This window comes from Prionailurus viverrinus, chromosome X, assembly GCF_022837055.1.
Source record: "Prionailurus viverrinus isolate Anna chromosome X, UM_Priviv_1.0, whole genome shotgun sequence".
NCBI classification, from domain to species: domain Eukaryota; kingdom Metazoa; phylum Chordata; class Mammalia; order Carnivora; family Felidae; genus Prionailurus; species Prionailurus viverrinus.
In genome coordinates this window covers 94,062,723-94,079,606 of record NC_062579.1, presented here as the reverse complement: position 1 = coordinate 94,079,606, position 16,884 = coordinate 94,062,723, and the positions used below count along the sequence as shown (strand labels likewise).

The 16,884-nt window shown below is 47.0% G+C and overlaps 1 protein-coding gene across 2 annotated transcripts in view; it reads right to left on the bottom strand.

Annotated features, from left to right (window-relative positions):
- Window positions 1-7,051, bottom strand: part of GRIA3 (glutamate ionotropic receptor AMPA type subunit 3) — a 267,194-nt gene extending 260,143 nt beyond the window's left edge. The window contains exons 1-3 of one of the 2 annotated variants that reach the window (XM_047844668.1): window positions 6,766-7,051; window positions 6,379-6,505; window positions 5,033-5,191 (exon numbers count right to left, since the gene is read on the bottom strand). In XM_047844668.1, the coding sequence (XP_047700624.1) occupies window positions 5,033-5,191; window positions 6,379-6,487 (268 nt within the window). In that variant the 5' untranslated portion in view covers window positions 6,488-6,505; window positions 6,766-7,051. The remainder of the gene's footprint in view (window positions 1-5,032; window positions 5,192-6,378; window positions 6,506-6,765) is intronic. The other variant, XM_047844667.1, reaches the window with a different exon arrangement.
- Between the last annotated feature and the right edge of the window lie 9,833 nt (window positions 7,052-16,884).

Here is a 16,884-nt window from a genome sequence, read left to right as displayed (position 1 = left end):
TTTACGCTCTCCCCCAAAGTTACGAATTCTATCTTCTAAAATTCTGGCCCTTTCTGAAAATCCATGCTGTCTTTTAATCCTTTAACCCACCATATAAAAATGACAAATCTCTTATCCACAAAAGAAGACTGATAACAACGCTTGGGTGGCTTCATTTATTTTCCAGTCTGTTAAAATAAAAGCAGCCAATCACCTGTGCCTACCCATAATAATGACATCTTGAAACAAATACATCAGGAGCCAAAAACAGAGAATAAAAATCCCAACCAGCCCCCCACTATTCTCATTCCATCTTGGGGAGCTGGGGATGGAAATGCAGGTTTAAAGAAACCTCAGCTAGAGGCCAAAGTGGGGGATGTGGAAAACTAGTTTTCATTTTAAGGAAAAAAGTTAAATTTGCTGAGAGGAAGAAAACCCGTGGCTCCTTTGGCTGTGAGCGCAGAGAGAGAACAATAGTTTTCTTTGTTCTTTCCTCTTAAACGCTTCCTGTCCGTCCCCCGCCCCCACTTGGTAGATCAACAGGAAGCTGCCTTCTAGGGGAGGTGGTACACTTTGCTGGAAACTCACCTTTACAGCCTGCTGATTGCCATCTATTTTTATGGCCCAAATGAACAGCATCACCTTCCTCCCTCCTCTCCACATAAAAAATAGATTAAAAAAAAAACCCATAATAAACCTTGTGAGAAGGTGACTTAAGTCTTTGACGGGCACCACGGAGGCGACCTCTCCGTGCTTCAGTGGGCTAAGCCAGCTGGCCAGAGGGGCGGAGAGGTGAGCTAAGCCAGTGAGCTTACTGAAGACTGGCCAGCAGACAGAGGACAGGGACAGCAGCAAAGAGGGGGAACTAGGGGTGGGAGGTAGAGCTGGAGCGGTCGACATTGGTTAGTATAATGAAGATCTGTTTGAGGACTGGAGCAGGTCTTCGCCCTGGTTCCAGAGAATACGTGAAAAAGACCAACACGAAAACAAAACAGACCCCACCAAAGAGCAGAGAATCAGATCAGGGGACACGTTGCCTTCCCAAACGGACCTAAACAGTTAAATGGATCCTGGCAATTAGAATAATTAGATAATTAGATTGTGACTCTGTGGGCAAAGAGACGGAAACCTGTCTCAGCTAAGTACACTTGGTAGCGAAACGCGCTCAGTTATGAAAGGAGCATGCTCTCAGCAGGTATATTTCACAGGGCTTGGGGAGAAAAAATTAATGGAATAAAAATTTGCAGCTGATGAGTTAGATTTAGGCAGCCAAAGGGATTTTGCCTGGGGCTCCATTAGAGCCTGCGCTCCCAAGTCCCACTATCACTATTGCGCCTCCATCAACAGATTTTTATTTAAGCCAATGCGTTTAGAGCACAATTCCGTGGTGAATAACCTTTAAGGTTACATTTGCCTTTTCCTTGCTTCTTGCAAACAGTGCGTAATCCACGAGCACATTTGTTGGCTGTAAAGGTGTACAACAGCAATTTTTGCAATGACAGTGCGGAGAGGGAATATGAGATCTGTGTGCTAATGAGCTGACACTGCAGAGGCTGGGGCGATGTCGTGTGGAGCACACCACAAGTGCACAGCAGCAAGACACAGGAGGGGACTTCAAGGGAATCGGGGGCGGTTCCGAGGAACCGGGGCAGCAAAGCTACGCAAATGAGACGTGGCCCTCCCTTGGTATTACCACATCCCCCAAAGCCCTAGAACGATCAAATTTGGTTTTTAAAGAACAGACATGTAACTTACAATGTGTGTGCATATCTCTTTTCATATATACTGATTGGGTGTGAGGGTGCCCCTGTTTGTGCGTTTGAATGCACGTACCCTGAAATCATGATTTTCACACCATCCCTCTTTCTGGGGTCATCTAGCTAAACTGAAAAATAAGACTGCAAACTCGATGAATTCCTATGAAATGGGAACATGTTCTCCAAAACAGAGGAGGCTCTTGTATACACTTCAATTCACCTCTGAACTGAGACCCCAAATGAACCACCCTTCAAAGCCAAAGAGGCTTTTATTGGCCTCTTAAGACATAGAGCGAAGTTGGAGTCTGTCTTAAGTAAACCTCTTGGGGGTGATGCAAAAAAAAAATTGGTTACTGGTGAAGAATAGTCTTTAACTGATGCCTGGGACTCATTGCAAGGAAGCCTCCTGGAAACATTGGGGGAGGGGGTGCAGAGGGAGAGAGGAGAGGAGGGACACATCCAGAAAACATTACCCTTTGTTTATTCTCTGAGTGTTTGTTTACCTGCATACCTCTGCCCTGGAAAGTGTGTGCCTGACCAACGATTGGGGATGAAGGGACTATCATGGGAAGAAATCAATTCTAGTGCTAGGATAGGCTGAAACTAGGAATTCTGAATGGGGACAGGGACAAGTTCCTTTAATTTTTGCCATCCTGTTCCATAGTGAACCAGATAGGAGAGGTGGCTGACCAGATTTGGACTCATCAGAGATTTACTTGAATTCTTCCTAGGTCTCCAGGAAGGGGCAGGATAAAAAAGCTAGGGGTTTCTCCTCCGTACAATAGTGCGGTCAGTTGGAAGACTGGAACCTGGGGTCCCTGCCAGGCCCCGATACTGAACTAGTATTGTTATGCCAGTATTTGTATTTCCATGAGAAAAAGAACAATTAAGGCCACAGGCCAGGGGGGGGGGGGGGGATGAGATACACCTCCAGGGATTCCAAGGCCCCTTGAAATGCTTGTTTTCAGCATTCAGAGACTATCTGCCTGTGGTTGGACTAGTCCTCTTTCTCATACTAAGCTTCTAGGCAGCAGCTGCCCGGAGACAGCTTTGAGATCTGGCCCCCATTCAATGATTGTGACATTCAGAGAGGAACTGTTTCAGGGACCAGAGAAGATGGTAGCTTTCCTCCTCTGTCTTCTGAGCTGTAAAGTCTGAGAGTGCAACAGGCAGCTGGGTACACATCACTGGTTTCTGGATATTTCTCCTGTGTGTGTGTCTTTGTGTGCATATATGTGTATTTGGCATAACTAAGAGCAAGGTCACTTTTTTGTTTTGTCTTTCTTGTTGTCCAGTGAGCCACACCCACTATCCCATATAACCTAGCCTTGTAAGCTTATAAACGGAAGTGCTGTGGATTTGGGGGCTACGGGGGTCACTGTTTCTTTTCCTACCCCATGGTTGTTCCTTTATTGCCTGAGAGGTTAAGACATCAATGCACCTCGACGCTGATATGAATATGAATGACTTAGTGCCTAGATTGTTCTCAAACTGAGCTGTTCACAGGGCAAGGATCACTTCATTATTGCTCCCTGGTAGGGTTCCATGGCCTTTGGCAGGTGGGTGTCAACTGATTGGACCATAGAAAAACAGGACCAAAAACCTTGGAAATCAATCATTCCTAAGAAGTCAATTGGCACTCTTATCCCAGTCCTCATCAGTGGAAAGACACTAAAGTGAGTTGAAGTAAATATTATTCATTATTAATAGTAAATCCTGCTAGTTTTATGTATTTGGCTTTAAATCTGTTCTAATTGATACTTAGGAAGCTGCATTTGAGATTCAGCCTCTTGACAAGATCACAGTGCTGCAGGATTAAGAGTCAGATGTGTGTTGTAAGTGCTGTAGCGACAGGCTGGGATTACTGAAATAAGATGCAAAGTATAGACAGACATTTTGTAACTTTCACACTTAGCTGGAATTAATAAGTTCCTATTTTTGTCAATGTCGGAAAGCCAATGAATGTCAAATACAGAGTATCTCAGAACATGTTCATATAAGGATCTGTACCTTCAGCTAAAATTTTCTTAAAGCTGATAAGTGTCACATTTCTTCAAAGTACCTCACCCCATCCCCTTGACCTAAGTCTTCAAACCCAAGGAACCTGTGCCCTTGGTGACCCTTACACCAGTTTTTGGAAGCGACACATCCTTTGAGACACAAGAATTTGAAGGAAGTTATATACAAAGTTTCACCCAACCAACCAAATACCATTTCTCTCTTAAAATAAAACTCAAAAATTCCAAATGCCAAACTACGCCAGCCATAAAAGCAAAACATATTTATGCCATCATCAGCCTCACTGTTGTGAAAACTTTGTAAAATCAGCTTAGATGAAGAACCATCAGTCTTTCCCATAAAACATTCCATTCAAGAAAAAAACTGTGTCCAACAGGCTATTGGTCATTTGGGATCCCATGGTTTTGCCTCTCAAAATGTCCCCTTTCCAGAGGGACAATCACAGAGCACAGCTAGATATTTCAGAAACAGCTTTGGGGCTGATGAAATTCCTCCCTTTTCATATTCAGGTTTTCAGCTGTATGCCCCCTCCACCTTTTGCTCTAAGAACTGTGTGGGCCTTAAGAATCAGGGGGTGAACAACACTAGGGGAGACAGAAGTAGCTTTCCAAATAGTAAGCTGAGCAGTGTCTTCTCCCTTCCCCTCCGTTTGCCAGGCGTTCATTACTTGTAATGAGTTTGTTGTCTTATCAGTTCCTATCAGAGCTCTCACAGTAAGAGAGGTGATATTATAGGACAGAAAGAGGCCAGGGAACCCAGCCTGATCTGTGCCTCAAGGTCACTTGTTTGAAGAATTTCTCATATTTGGCTCCTAAATATTAGGCGATTGTCAAATTCAGCTCGTTCCTACAGCCAGGCTCTAGCTTTAACAGTCAAGTAATGTACATCCTGAATTATCTCAATCAAGAGGTTTCTTTTTATTTTCATCCCATCTGAAGAAATCTCCCTGAACAGCCATGCTATTTTTTCTTTATTTTTCCAGCCTAAAGAGGGGAGGGGGAGGGTGTGGAGGAGGGAACGCCAGTTTGGGGGGGGGGGAATAAAACTTTCGCATCTGACATTATTCACAACAGAGTTTTGTGCCCTACCTCAAGTCCCTCAGCAGGATCCTATGGAGTTGATTTAGGTCGCATGAAACCTGGATTGACTAGGGCCCAGACAACGTCTACTGAGGCAATCACCACCACCCCCAGCACACACGCAGACCCCAAGTCCCACAAGCAAAATACAAATGCGGTCCCCAAGGTCCCAAAGGGAGGAAAAGCAGATCTACTTACAAGCATTAGTCACAGAAAAACTATTGGAAGAATCCAAGTGATCTACGTGGTAATTCAAATGGAAGGGCTTCTCCGTGGTGTTCTGGTTGGTGTTGTATAACTGCACGGCAAAGCGGAAAGCGCTGTGCTCCTGCACCGTGTTTCTCATGAAAAGTCCACCTATAAGCAAAAGGAACCGAGATTTGGCTTGTGCACCCCCCCCCCCCCAGGACCGGTTAGAAATTGGGGAGCGCTACAGACAGGCGATATCTCTCAATGGTACCGGGCTGTGCGGTGATTATTGATTTTCAACCTGTGTGTCTTTCTAGACTCTTGTGAACTCAAATTTTGGCCAAGAGAAACCTGGTTTTCCTCCTGACTTGAAGAGGAAAAGAAGAGGCTGGGAGAAGGGGGAAAGGGGACAGACGGGAGAAGGGGCTGCTTTGGAGTCGGACGACGGAACCAACATCGGGACTTGGTTTTTTCTCAGGCAGTAGCTTCCTCTCCACTTTTCTCCCCCCCGCCCCACCTCCTACCCCGACGCCCATCTCCACAAGCTGGTTCATCTTTTCCTGGTGCAACGGGAAGGATTGGGAAGAAAAACAATTCCATTCCCCGTGCTGCCCCGTCCTGTTCCCCATAGCCATCCCCCCCCCCCTCCCCCAGGACAATACAGGGGTCTGGTTCAGTAATGGCAACAATTCTAACTTCCGGACTTGTAAATCCAAGACAGAAGCCGAGAGAACTCTCTCCCAGCGCCCAGGAGCCGGGCTCCAGCCAGACACAGCGGCAATTCATGAATTCGTGGTCTGCGTGACTTCGCCGCCCGCTCCTCGCCTCAGCCCCCGCCTCCTACCCCATCCGCCACCGGCCCCGGCGGCCGCCCGGGGTCCGGGCGCTCCAGGGTGGGCTTCCAGCTCCCCCAGCGCCGGTCGGTCTCCGGTAGGCGGACAGGCGGGACGGGGCGCCCTGGCGCGGCCAGACAGGCGGCATCACCCTGGGACAACTTCCAGCCGCGGCACGCACGCCATGGCAAAGTCCAGAGCAGCCAGCCGAAAAGCCGCGACTCTTCGCCCCTTTGCAGCCTCCCGGCCTCCTGCGTGCCTCCCCTGCTCCGCTCGGCTCGCAAAACGCGGCAACCCACCGCTCCCACCCCCAGCCCCAGGAGACCCCTCTCCCGTCCCCGCCACTCCCCACACCCGCCGGCTCTCCGGGGGCTCAGGTGCCCTCCGATCCTGTCCGGTCCCCGGCCCCGGTCCCCTCCCCGGGCCGTGCAGGACCGGGACCCGCGGCCGCGGCAGCCCCGCCAGGGCAGGGGTCTCGGGTGCAGGGGAGCCCGGCCCGGCCGGCGGCTTGCTCTCGCTTACCGATGCTGATGGTGTTGGGGAATCCTCCGTGAGAATGACCCAAAAGCCCCAGGACTAAAAGGAAGACCGCCCGGAGCACGTTTTGCCCCATTTTCTTCTGCCTGGCCATGCTACGCCTAAAACGGAGCTGACAAGAGCATGGGCGCAACTCAGGAGTCGTCAAAATAATAATAGAAAAAGAAAAAGAATTCGCCGGCTCTTACACCCCCTCCCCTCAACTTGCTCTCGCTCACTCTTCCTTTCCACCCCACACTAGTCCTCCTCCTCCACCGCCTCCTCTCTCTCTCTCTCTCTCTCTCTCTCTCTCTCTCTCTGAATCTCGCTCTCTCTCCCTTTCTTGCTCCCTCTCGCTCCCAGGCTCTCTCACACCCCCTCCCCGCCCCCCACCTCACTTCTGTCTTCACACCAATCTGGAAGGCGGGTTCATTGGCTGCAAGCTCTGTTCGCCAAAGCGATCTCTCTCCCTATCACTACGAGAGAGAGAGAGAGAGAGAGAGAGAGAGAGAGAGAGAGAGAATGAGAGGCAGAGAGAGAATAAAAACCTAAAACACCAAACAAAACAAAAAAGACAGAACACCGAGAAACAAAACAAAACAAAACCCAAAGAAACAGAGAGAGAGAAAGAAAGAAAAGAAATTCTAAAGAAAATCCGAGACTTTTCTTCCCCCAGAAGATGGTGGGTCTAAAGAGGGGAAAAAAGAAGGAAAGAGCGAAAAGGCTCAGTGCCGGTGAATTGGGCTCTTCCAATTGGGCCGGTAGGGGGATATTGATCAAAGTTGATCTGACGTGGAATTAAAGCCGCACACCGCTTAGCTCCACTGCAAACTGCAGCCCCGGACTGCAAAGCCTCGGCACTGGCGTTTGTCAACACCAGAGATGGGATCGATAGAAATCCACTAGTCTTCACGTGGAACTAGCCTTTCAAGCGGCAACTGGCCCTTCAAAAAAAAGAAAGAAAAGCTGCATTGCCTCTGCGTTTGTGTGTCTGTCTTTAAGAAGGGGGGTCTTGGGGGGGCCGTTAGTGGTTACTCCGGAGTCTTTGTAGAGACTCGGAGAGGCAGTTCCCATCACAATGCGCCCGAATTTGCTGCGCATGCCTGGTCCCTGCCGCTCAGTTTTTACAGCAGAGCTCCGAGGGCGAGTGAACAACCCCCCTTCCACTCCCACGGCCCTGAGAGGCGAGTATCTCCCCTTGTCCAAGTGCAGAGCTGGGATTGCGGCGGGGAGAGGGCAGTGATGGGCAGTGTGGGGCTGACTGCTTTGGGGGTTGTAGAAAAGTGTGTGCGTGGAGTGGTAACTAAAAGGTTAATGAAAAGGACGCTCAGTCCCACCGGCCAAAGGAGGAGAGAGGTGTGGGAATGAGCTAGGGTAAGGGTGGGGATTGGAAGTTAAGGTTGGGGGAAACTGTCCCCAGCTACTTTGCTCCCTTGCTGTAGCCTCTGGACAAAGCAGCCGGGGCCCCTGCCCCATGACCCCAGAGGCTATCAATTCTTCCCCAGTCCTCTTTTATTCCTTGCTCTAAGGGGAGGAAAGAACCTTCCAAGTCAGGCAGCAGGCCTGGACCTCTGTTGGGGGATGGTCCCCTCCACAAGATATTGTGCGTGAACGTCTTAGACTCTTCTCCCTAACCCCTTTCTCCAGTGGTGGGAGGAAAGAAGCTTCCTTATCTTCTATGTCTTTCATTCCTACCCCAGCTTCTCTGGAAGAGACAAGTGTTATTCCTTTCCATGCCAGCTGCTCTCCTTTTCATATCCTCTCCTCCTGCTCTATGTGGAAAATGAACTCTCCTGCCAATGTACAGCAAACTGGTATACATGGGGCAGGGGCCCAACTGGTCCACCAGTTACTCTGGAACTTTGGATTTGGCATAACACAGGTTGGAGCCTGGAATAGCGATTTTCTAGGGGCACCTGGGTGGCTCAGTTGGTTAAGCGTCTGACTTCCGTTCAGGTCATGATCTCAAGTGGTGAGTTTGAGGCCTGCATAGGGCTCTGTGCTGACAGTGCAGAGCCCGCTTTGGATCCTCTGTCTTCCTCTTTCTCTGCCCGCCCCCCGCCCCCCACTGATTTTTTCTCTCTCTCTCTCTCTCAGAAATAAACATTTAAAAAAAAAAGAGTAAAGAAAGTTTCCAAACCCTCAGGCAACCAGAAAAATGGTTCTAGGCTCTTGCCAACCTTCTATCCCTTCTGAGAATGCAAAATCTCTTTCTGCCCCACCACTCCTAAGAATCTTTCATCTCCATTTGCATAGTCCGTTGCTAAAAATGAGGGAGAAACTTGGGCATGGCAGGAGACTGAACTTGCAAGTGATTGGAGCATTAGACCAAAGGAGGCAGCAGAGACGAGGTTAGCCACCCCTTGATGAGTGTGGAGACTGACAGCATGGCTCAGGGATATAGGCATAGGAGACAGGTCTAAGTTCAAGTCTATATTCTATTACATACAGGCAGTGTGTGACCTTGAGCGACTTTCTTAATCTCAACTCCAGTTTTCGCATCTGCAAAGTGGGAATATTACTGTTACTTTCCCTATGAAGTGGTCGTGGATTAAATAAGGATTAAGTAAAATAGTGGGTGCTAAAACATCTAATTCAGTGCCTGATTCATAGAAGAATCAATAAATGTTAATTTCCAGATGCCCTTCCCCCCTTCTCACCCTTTAAAAGTGCCCTTTCTCCCCAAAAGTGCCTTCTGTTGTCAGCCTCCCCTTTCTCCACCATCCCCCAAACCTCAGACTCTGCTACCAAGTCTTGGCCTGTGTTCCATCAAATTCTTCCCATCAGGGTTCCTTAAGAGCCCTAGGAGACAGGAGAGAATTTGGTAGATGAATCTTTACTAACGTTCTCATGGCAGGCAGTGACAACTTAATATTAAAAATGACGTTTAGAGAACCTCTACTCTGTGCCAGGCACTATATGTTCCTCCTTTTAGATAACATAGTTGCATTTTAATAGAAGCCTTCAATGCCTTGACCCGGAGGGATAACTCTAAGGAGGAGTTTCAGTTGTGATTTCAGGTGGGGAGACACTACATTTCAGATGGAGGGAGTAGCTTTCAACACACCTCATTTCCCTCCTGAAAGCAAACAGGTCCCCATCCATGTTTGGCTAGCCAAGAGAAGAGGTGGAGGAAGAGATCTGTGGCCTTCTTCAGTGTCATTTGGCTTGAAGAGTAATGGGCTGGATGAGTAACAAGAGATGAGAGGAAGAAAGGCATTTCAATGCCCGTGCACTTGAAAATCCTCCATTGCATTCATCACTGTAAATGGGCACCTATCCTTTCTGTTTTCAGTCTCCCCTGCCCATTACCTGTTTTCCTCTCTTTCATCTGCTGCCACTTTTTTAACTTTTAGCTGTCAGTTGCAGCTGTTGGCAGAATTGGATTAGTCCCTTCTGAGCCAGCAGGGACACAGTGGTGAACTAGGCATATTGCTGTTGGTTGGAAAGTCCGTATAATACATGCAAATTCTTTTGCATTCAATCCCTCACGGAAGAAAGCGGTGAGATGCTTTTTGAACTTCATCTTTGTTTTTCCAATGAGGAGCTAGAGATTGTAGTAGCAAGTATCACAGCCGCCAGAAGTTGCCAACTAAGCCCCAAATCCAGCGCCCTCTCTCTCTCTCTCTCTCTCTCTCTCTGGTTAAGAGGTATCTCTGCTGGATTCAGAATTACCTGGCAAGAAAATAATTCATTGCAGTTCTTACTGAGAGGTTGTGTTTTTTTGTGAAATGGTTAGTCAGGTGTAGCTGCAAGAGAGGACACAGGAGAGGCACAGGAAAATAAAGTTTATTATCCTCACAAGTTTTAGAGAAACTGAGTCACTGTACGCCATGAATGGAGGCCACACAGGGTGGGGGAGCAGCAAATGTGTGTGCTCAGCCAAGCAAATAGGGAGGAGAGAGAGAGAGACAGAGAGAGACAGAAAGAGAGAGAGAGAGAGATTGCCCCTTGGGCAAGTGCCTTTATCAGGTTGGAACATACAAACAAAAGGCATGCAGGAGGTGATTTCATTGGTACATTTGAATGACAATAGGTCACAGTCAGGGGAGGGCAATTAGGGGAACTTGTGGCGGGGGCCAGCCTTGTCACAGTGATGCACCCAGTCACCTGGGTGGGGTCCTCACAGACGGTTTGTGGGGATGTTGAGGCAGAAGGAAAATACGAAGTTTTAAAATTTACAATATGAAAGTGAAAATAGTACTCCTCTTCATGAGGTTTCTGTTTGTTTCAGGCTTGGGATAGGGCTCTTGGAGAAGCAGAAAGAATGTCAGCCAGTGAACTTTGGAGAAAAGATCTAACTATACATTAATCCTCATACTCGTTAACTTGATACCTTGTAAATAAGGAAAATAATGACAAAAATCATTGTGATTCATTGGAAGGAAACTGCCATACCCTTTAAAAGTAATGAAAGCAAGATTCTATATCCTTTGCCTAATAGAAAGATAACTTCCTCACTATTTGACTTGAAACTTTGATTTCTTGAACAAACGTTTGACCACCTGCTATCTGACAGATTCTGGGAGGCACCAGGGATATAAGGAAGCAAGACAATTTCTGCTTTCAATGAATTTCAAGTTCCGAGAAGGAGCATATGTATTCAGTGGCAAGGACAATGTAACATGGTAAGTGCTGTGAAAATAGTTATGCACCAAGTACCAAGTGCAGAGGAAGGTGTTCAAATATCTGAAGAAAGGTACTTTCCTTCTCCCAGATTCAGTCCCATGCCATCACAACGAGAAGATAAAGCAAGGTGATTTCTAAAGACTTCCCACTCTCATGTTCTATGGTCCTATGATTCCATGAGTCAGGATTATCTTAGGGTGAGGAAAAACTGTCTAACCTTCAGCCTACAATTCTCATCAAGGAACTACTTTAGGGACTCCCAATTCTTTATGGCTGTCTCTTACATTTTCATTCCTGGATTCTTGGGAAGAATAGAGTCCAGTCATATCTGGAGACTCAGGTTGGGTTTGACATCTAAGAAAGCTTGGGTCTTCCATCTAACTTCTCTATCCTTCAATCTTTTCTATGATACCGCCCTTCCAGAAGTCCTCTATGTAGATGCCAACCTTGGTGTTGCTGAATGAATCCACAGCCCTGAGGAGCTGAAATTCTAGGCACAGGCCTAGTTGGAACTGCTTCTGATGGGAGTTTATGTGTATCTCAGAGGAGAAGTCTTATGAACTTGGGTTTGATATGCCCAGAAATGGATCCATAGCAACTTCCAGGAGAAGATAGTCACACCAGGTGAGCATGGCCATAGAAGCAATTGTTTATCTTAAATTGTTTTCAGATTGGCTTGCTTTTTATTTTTTTTATTAAAAAATTTTTTTAACATTTATTCATTTTTGAGAGTGAGAGAGACAGAGCATGAATGGGGGAGGGGCAGAGAGAGAGGGAGACACAGAATCCGAAGCAGGCTCCAGGCTCTGAGCTGTCACCACAGAGCCTGATGCGGGGCTTGAACTCACAAACTGCAAGTTCATGACCTGAGCCAAAGTCAGACACTTAACCGACTGAGCCACCCAGGCACCCTGCTTGCTTTTTATAGATGGGGAGGGTGTTTAGAACTCATTTTTTTTTTGCCCTGAAGATATCTCTAGGAGCTATTTGGGGGCACAATGACTTGGAGATGATCCTTCCCTTTTAGTACCTCATTCCAACTTTTTCTCTCTGGACTAAGCACTTTCACATTGCCTCCTTTAGGTATTCTCAGGGCTGGTGACCATGCCCTTGACTCAGTTCCTATATCAGTTAAGATGTTCATGCTTCAGCTAAGACAAAACCCACTAAAGCTAATATAAATGATAAGGGAGATGCACTGATTTACAGATCTGGAAGGGACATAGGTAAGACTGCTTGAGACTTGATTAGCTTCAGTAGTTCAAAAATTGTATCAAAGGCCTAATTTATTTTCCTTTCTCCTTCTTTGCCCACCATATGATGGCAAAATGTCTGTGGCATGTCTTGTCTTCACATCTGCATCACATGTTATATCATTGGTTCTAAAGGAATCACATGAACATTCATGCTTGAATCCTGTGGTCAAGTAATGTCATCCTTAGACCTGAACTGCCTGAGCCACTCACTATGGCAAGGGGACATCAGATTATACCCTATCCATAGGGTCACTTCTTCCCTACCCCTCTCCAAACCACATGATTGACACACAGTGGGATAGGGAGACATGGAGTTGGGAAACAACCACAATAGCCACTAAAATCCCTATCTTCCCAAAGGTCTGCTCCCTGAGAATTGTGAGTGGTAATCATTTCACTCTTGAAATGTCCACAGGCCCATTGCAACTTGCTGAATGGTCTTGTCTCGGGTCTCTTAGAGGTAGGCTGCTCCATGGTGAGATCCTTCTGTTACTTTAGTAACTCATCCCCCTAAATTCAGTTCGTGATGCATCTGCCTGATATTTAATTCTGCTCCTAAAAAAGTAATTTTATATTGAGTGTCCAGGGTGAGAAACGAACATAGAAACAGTTGCTTTTCCTAGGGGTAGAGGCAAATGGGGTTCCAGATCTTTTCAGATAGTGACTCTTTTTTCATGTTCTTCTCTGGGTAAGCGGAGGTCTGGGGCGTTACTCCCGTAGACTGTGAAACTGAGGAATCAGAGAGGTTTAGTGAACAATTCAAGGTCACACAGCCAAGTGGTGGGGAATGGAGATTTTTTTTTTTTATCCCTCTAGGGCTTTATCCACCAGACCAGAGTCTCTTTCATGCTGTGAGAGAACTGAATCATAGCAAATATATTCTGCTGGGATGGGTACATCTTAGCAAGTAATTATCCCCTGTTGGGCTCTGAATGGGCTTGCAAACTGCAGATGGAAGTCACATGGCTTTGGGACTCCCACTTCTCGCAAAGTGACATTCTTATAAGCTACAACATCTCTCTGATGGGAAGTGTTAATTTATTGTGAATTATTCCAGGTTACCTCCCAAAGATGTTATTGTTGATATTTTTATTAACGTATGCTTTTTTTTTCTTTTTTACCCCTCTGGGAAGGTTAGGAACTGTCACTGTGAAATAGCACCGGCAAATCTGGGGGAAATAGCCCCCAGCCTAAAACTGGCCCTGCCCCCCAGCCCTAGCTGGGGATGGGTTGCATGCTTTAACAGATTTGAGAACTTTATTGAGGAATTCTGGATGCCAGTTGGTTTTTATACTCAACTGGAAACCTGTCCAATTTTCAAAGTACTTCTGAAACTAGAAACTGACTCTGGATTCTGAAAATTACGTGACTGTATGTCAGGAACTGAGTCAGCATCATGTCATATCGTATGAGGGCAAACAGATTACCCCCCCCCCCCTTTCTGAGGTGTGTGTATGTGTGGGGGTGGTGGTGATGAGGTTGGGACGGGCGAAGCATATATGTTAGATTGGACAAGCGCTCCAATTATTCACTCCTTCCCGCATTCGTACCTTTATCAGGGCCTCACTGTGAGCACCATATTTCTCTGCCCCTTAATTTTGGGCTTGGCAGTGTGACTTGCTTTGGCCAGTGGCATGTGGGCAGAGGCGACAGCACGCCAGTTCCAGCCCACGTCTTAAGGAGCCTCATGGCGTTCTGCTCACCGTCTTCACCTCTCTGGGTGTCATGAGAAGTACACATAACAGATAGTTTTCTGGTTCCGAGAAGGATGAATGGCGGGTGGAGCAGAACTGGCCCAGTTGACTCACAGACCCGAAGTGAGACACAGAGCCCTTCAATTATTGCAGTCTGTGGCCGAGCTGCCCAGTTTAGATCAGCTGAACCACAGCCAACCTGCAAAGGGGTGAGAAATGAGAAATGATTTTGTTTTAAACTACTAAGATTTGGGGCTCACTAACGTAGCAACCATCTGGCAGCGGGCGTGTTTCCATGAGTGATCTCAGGCTAGGGTGACCACCCTAGGCATCATGGTTTGGCCAGGACAGTTCGGCTGATGTGCATGGTCCCAGCACGATCATCACCAATGCCCCTCTTCTCGCTCAAGAGTATCTTGGTTTGGGGGTGAAACCATCTGGTCCATCCAGCTGAGGCAGGGAGCAGATTATGGGTTGCTTCAAGGCCCAGATAGAAGACTTGCTATCTGTCTGCCACTTCTACCTCTTAATTTCTGTTCCCTAATCTGTCAGCTTGGGGTTTGACCCTCGCTGTCTTTAGGAAGAGGGTATTTTGGGGGGCACCTGGGTGGCCCAGTTAGTGGGGTGACTCTCGATTTTGGCTCAGGTCATGATCTCATGGTGTATGGGTTTGAGCCCCACGTTGGGCTCTGTGCTGACAGTGTGGAGCTTGCTTGGGATTCTGTCTCCCTGTCTGCCCCTCCCCTGCTTGCTCTCTCTCTCTCTCTCTCTCTCTCAAAAATAAATAAACATTAAAAAACGAAATAGGGTTTTTTTTTAACACTCCTTTAGATAGAGGAAGGTCTGTGTTTCCTGCTTTAAAAGTGAATTCAGAGTATTTAGGGGAATGAAAAGATAACTGGAAACAGTTGACTTCTTAGATACTTGACTGTAGCTAATTCTTAAAGAGGAATTGCTGGATTTGCTAAAGTTACATCTGTTCCGATCTGTATGCTGCAAGCATATTCTGCTGAATCTTTGTGGCATCACTCCCATGAACATAATAATATTTTGAGGGAAAAGAAAAGCATCACATTTTTCTGGGTGATTACCCCCACACAGCCACAATCAGTGGTTTTCTCCTTTGAAAGAAGGTATCTTCTAATTTAAGAAAATCTACTACGTGGAAATACACATTTGGAGAGAGTTTTGTAGTTTACTAAAGGATTCACCACATGTTCCCTTTAAATAGTGAAGTGCTCTCATGAAGTGGTTATCAGTTGGCTGTGGTTTGCTCCCCAGGGGACAAGTGCAATGTCTGGGGACTTATTTGATCGTCACACCTGGCGGTGGGGGGTTACAGGGGATTTCTACTTACACTTAGTAAGTAGAGACAAGGGACTCTGCTAAACCTCCCGGGGACACAGGACAGCCCCCAGCAACCAAGGATTATACCGTTCAGGAGGCCAATAGGGCCACTGTGAAGAAACCCTAATTCTCTGTACTCACCCAGAATAGGAGTTTAAAAAAACAAAATGGTTTACACACACCTTTTCAGAAATGTGAACATTGTACCAGGTATCTGAAAACCTGGATTCTAATTGCAGTAATTTCCAAATTATACTTTCGGAGCCTCAGTGTTTTGAGCTGTGAATTGGGGGTACATCTTACCTGCATTTCCATATAAAGCACTGTAGAGAGAGAGAGACAGAGAGAGACAGAGAGACAGACAGAGAGAGAGAGAGAGAGAGAGAGAGAGAGAGAGATCATCAATAGAATCCACTCAATATTGTGACATTAGGATTGGTAGAGTGGATTAGTTTAAGTTAAAGAAATGAGGAACTATGAACTTTCTCAGAGAATTTCCATTGCTCTTGCTTTTCTAGACATTCTAGAGCAATAGCTCACTAGTGAAGAAACTGAGACAGGTCAGAATTCCTGTCACTTCCCTCACCTGACACCGAAGCTGAGGCTTTCTGCCTTCCTGTGCTGTGTTTGCCTTAATTCACTGCACGCTACCTGCAATGCCTGTTACTAGACATCGGTACTTCAAGGGTAGGAGAACATCTCTAGAATGATCCTCAGAGTACAGGGTTAGTCTGAGGGCCACTGAACCACTGCACTTAGTGGGACTCAAGGGTGGGGAGTGACGTGGACTCTCAAATAACAGCAGGGGGAGAAACTAAGAACAAGGCCCACCCAGTGTTCAGAAACTCTTCGGGGCAGAGAGGACTTGACTATATAGTTTGTGGGGTCCAGGGCAAGAGGAAAACGCTGGGCCTCTTGTTCAAGCATCAAGACTTTCAGGACAGAGACAGCAGAGCATGAAAGCAAGGTCCTTCTAGCAGGGGACCCTGTGTGACTGCACAGGTCACACTGGGGAAGCAGGCCCCCGAGGGCAGTGCCTGCTCTGGAGGAGAATGGGCAGTATGGAGCGACAGTTCCCTGGGCTCTGGACTCCAGGCCCCAGGGAGAAACTCATTCACCAAGGGCCCTACGAAGTCTAAAGGAAATGAAAGGACTTCCTCTAGGGAGGCCGCAAACAGTTCCTAGCTGCTTCTCCTGGCCTCCCTCAGTGGGTAGCCCCAGTCCCTAGAGAAGTTCTGTGTTACAAAGGAAGTGAAAAAAAAAATCACTTAAAATCACCGTAGCTTGGCAGGAGGCCAGTCCAAGAGTGGTCTTACAATCTTACCTACCCTGCTGTCTAAACTCACATTGAGTTCCCTACGGGGAAGATCATTTTATAGCCAGAGGCACCCCACTAAGAAAGTCCTTGTGCGGCAATGCCTTTAAATTCAAAACCAAACAAAACGAGACAAAGGGATGACAAACGAAGATCCCGTCCCCCCTTAAAGTTTTGGTTAAAGGTTTCCAACATTGTCGTGCTTTGCTAACAAAGGGGAAGCGGTGACTTCTCTGCAATTCTGAATCGACTTTACTGAAATTTCTGGTAC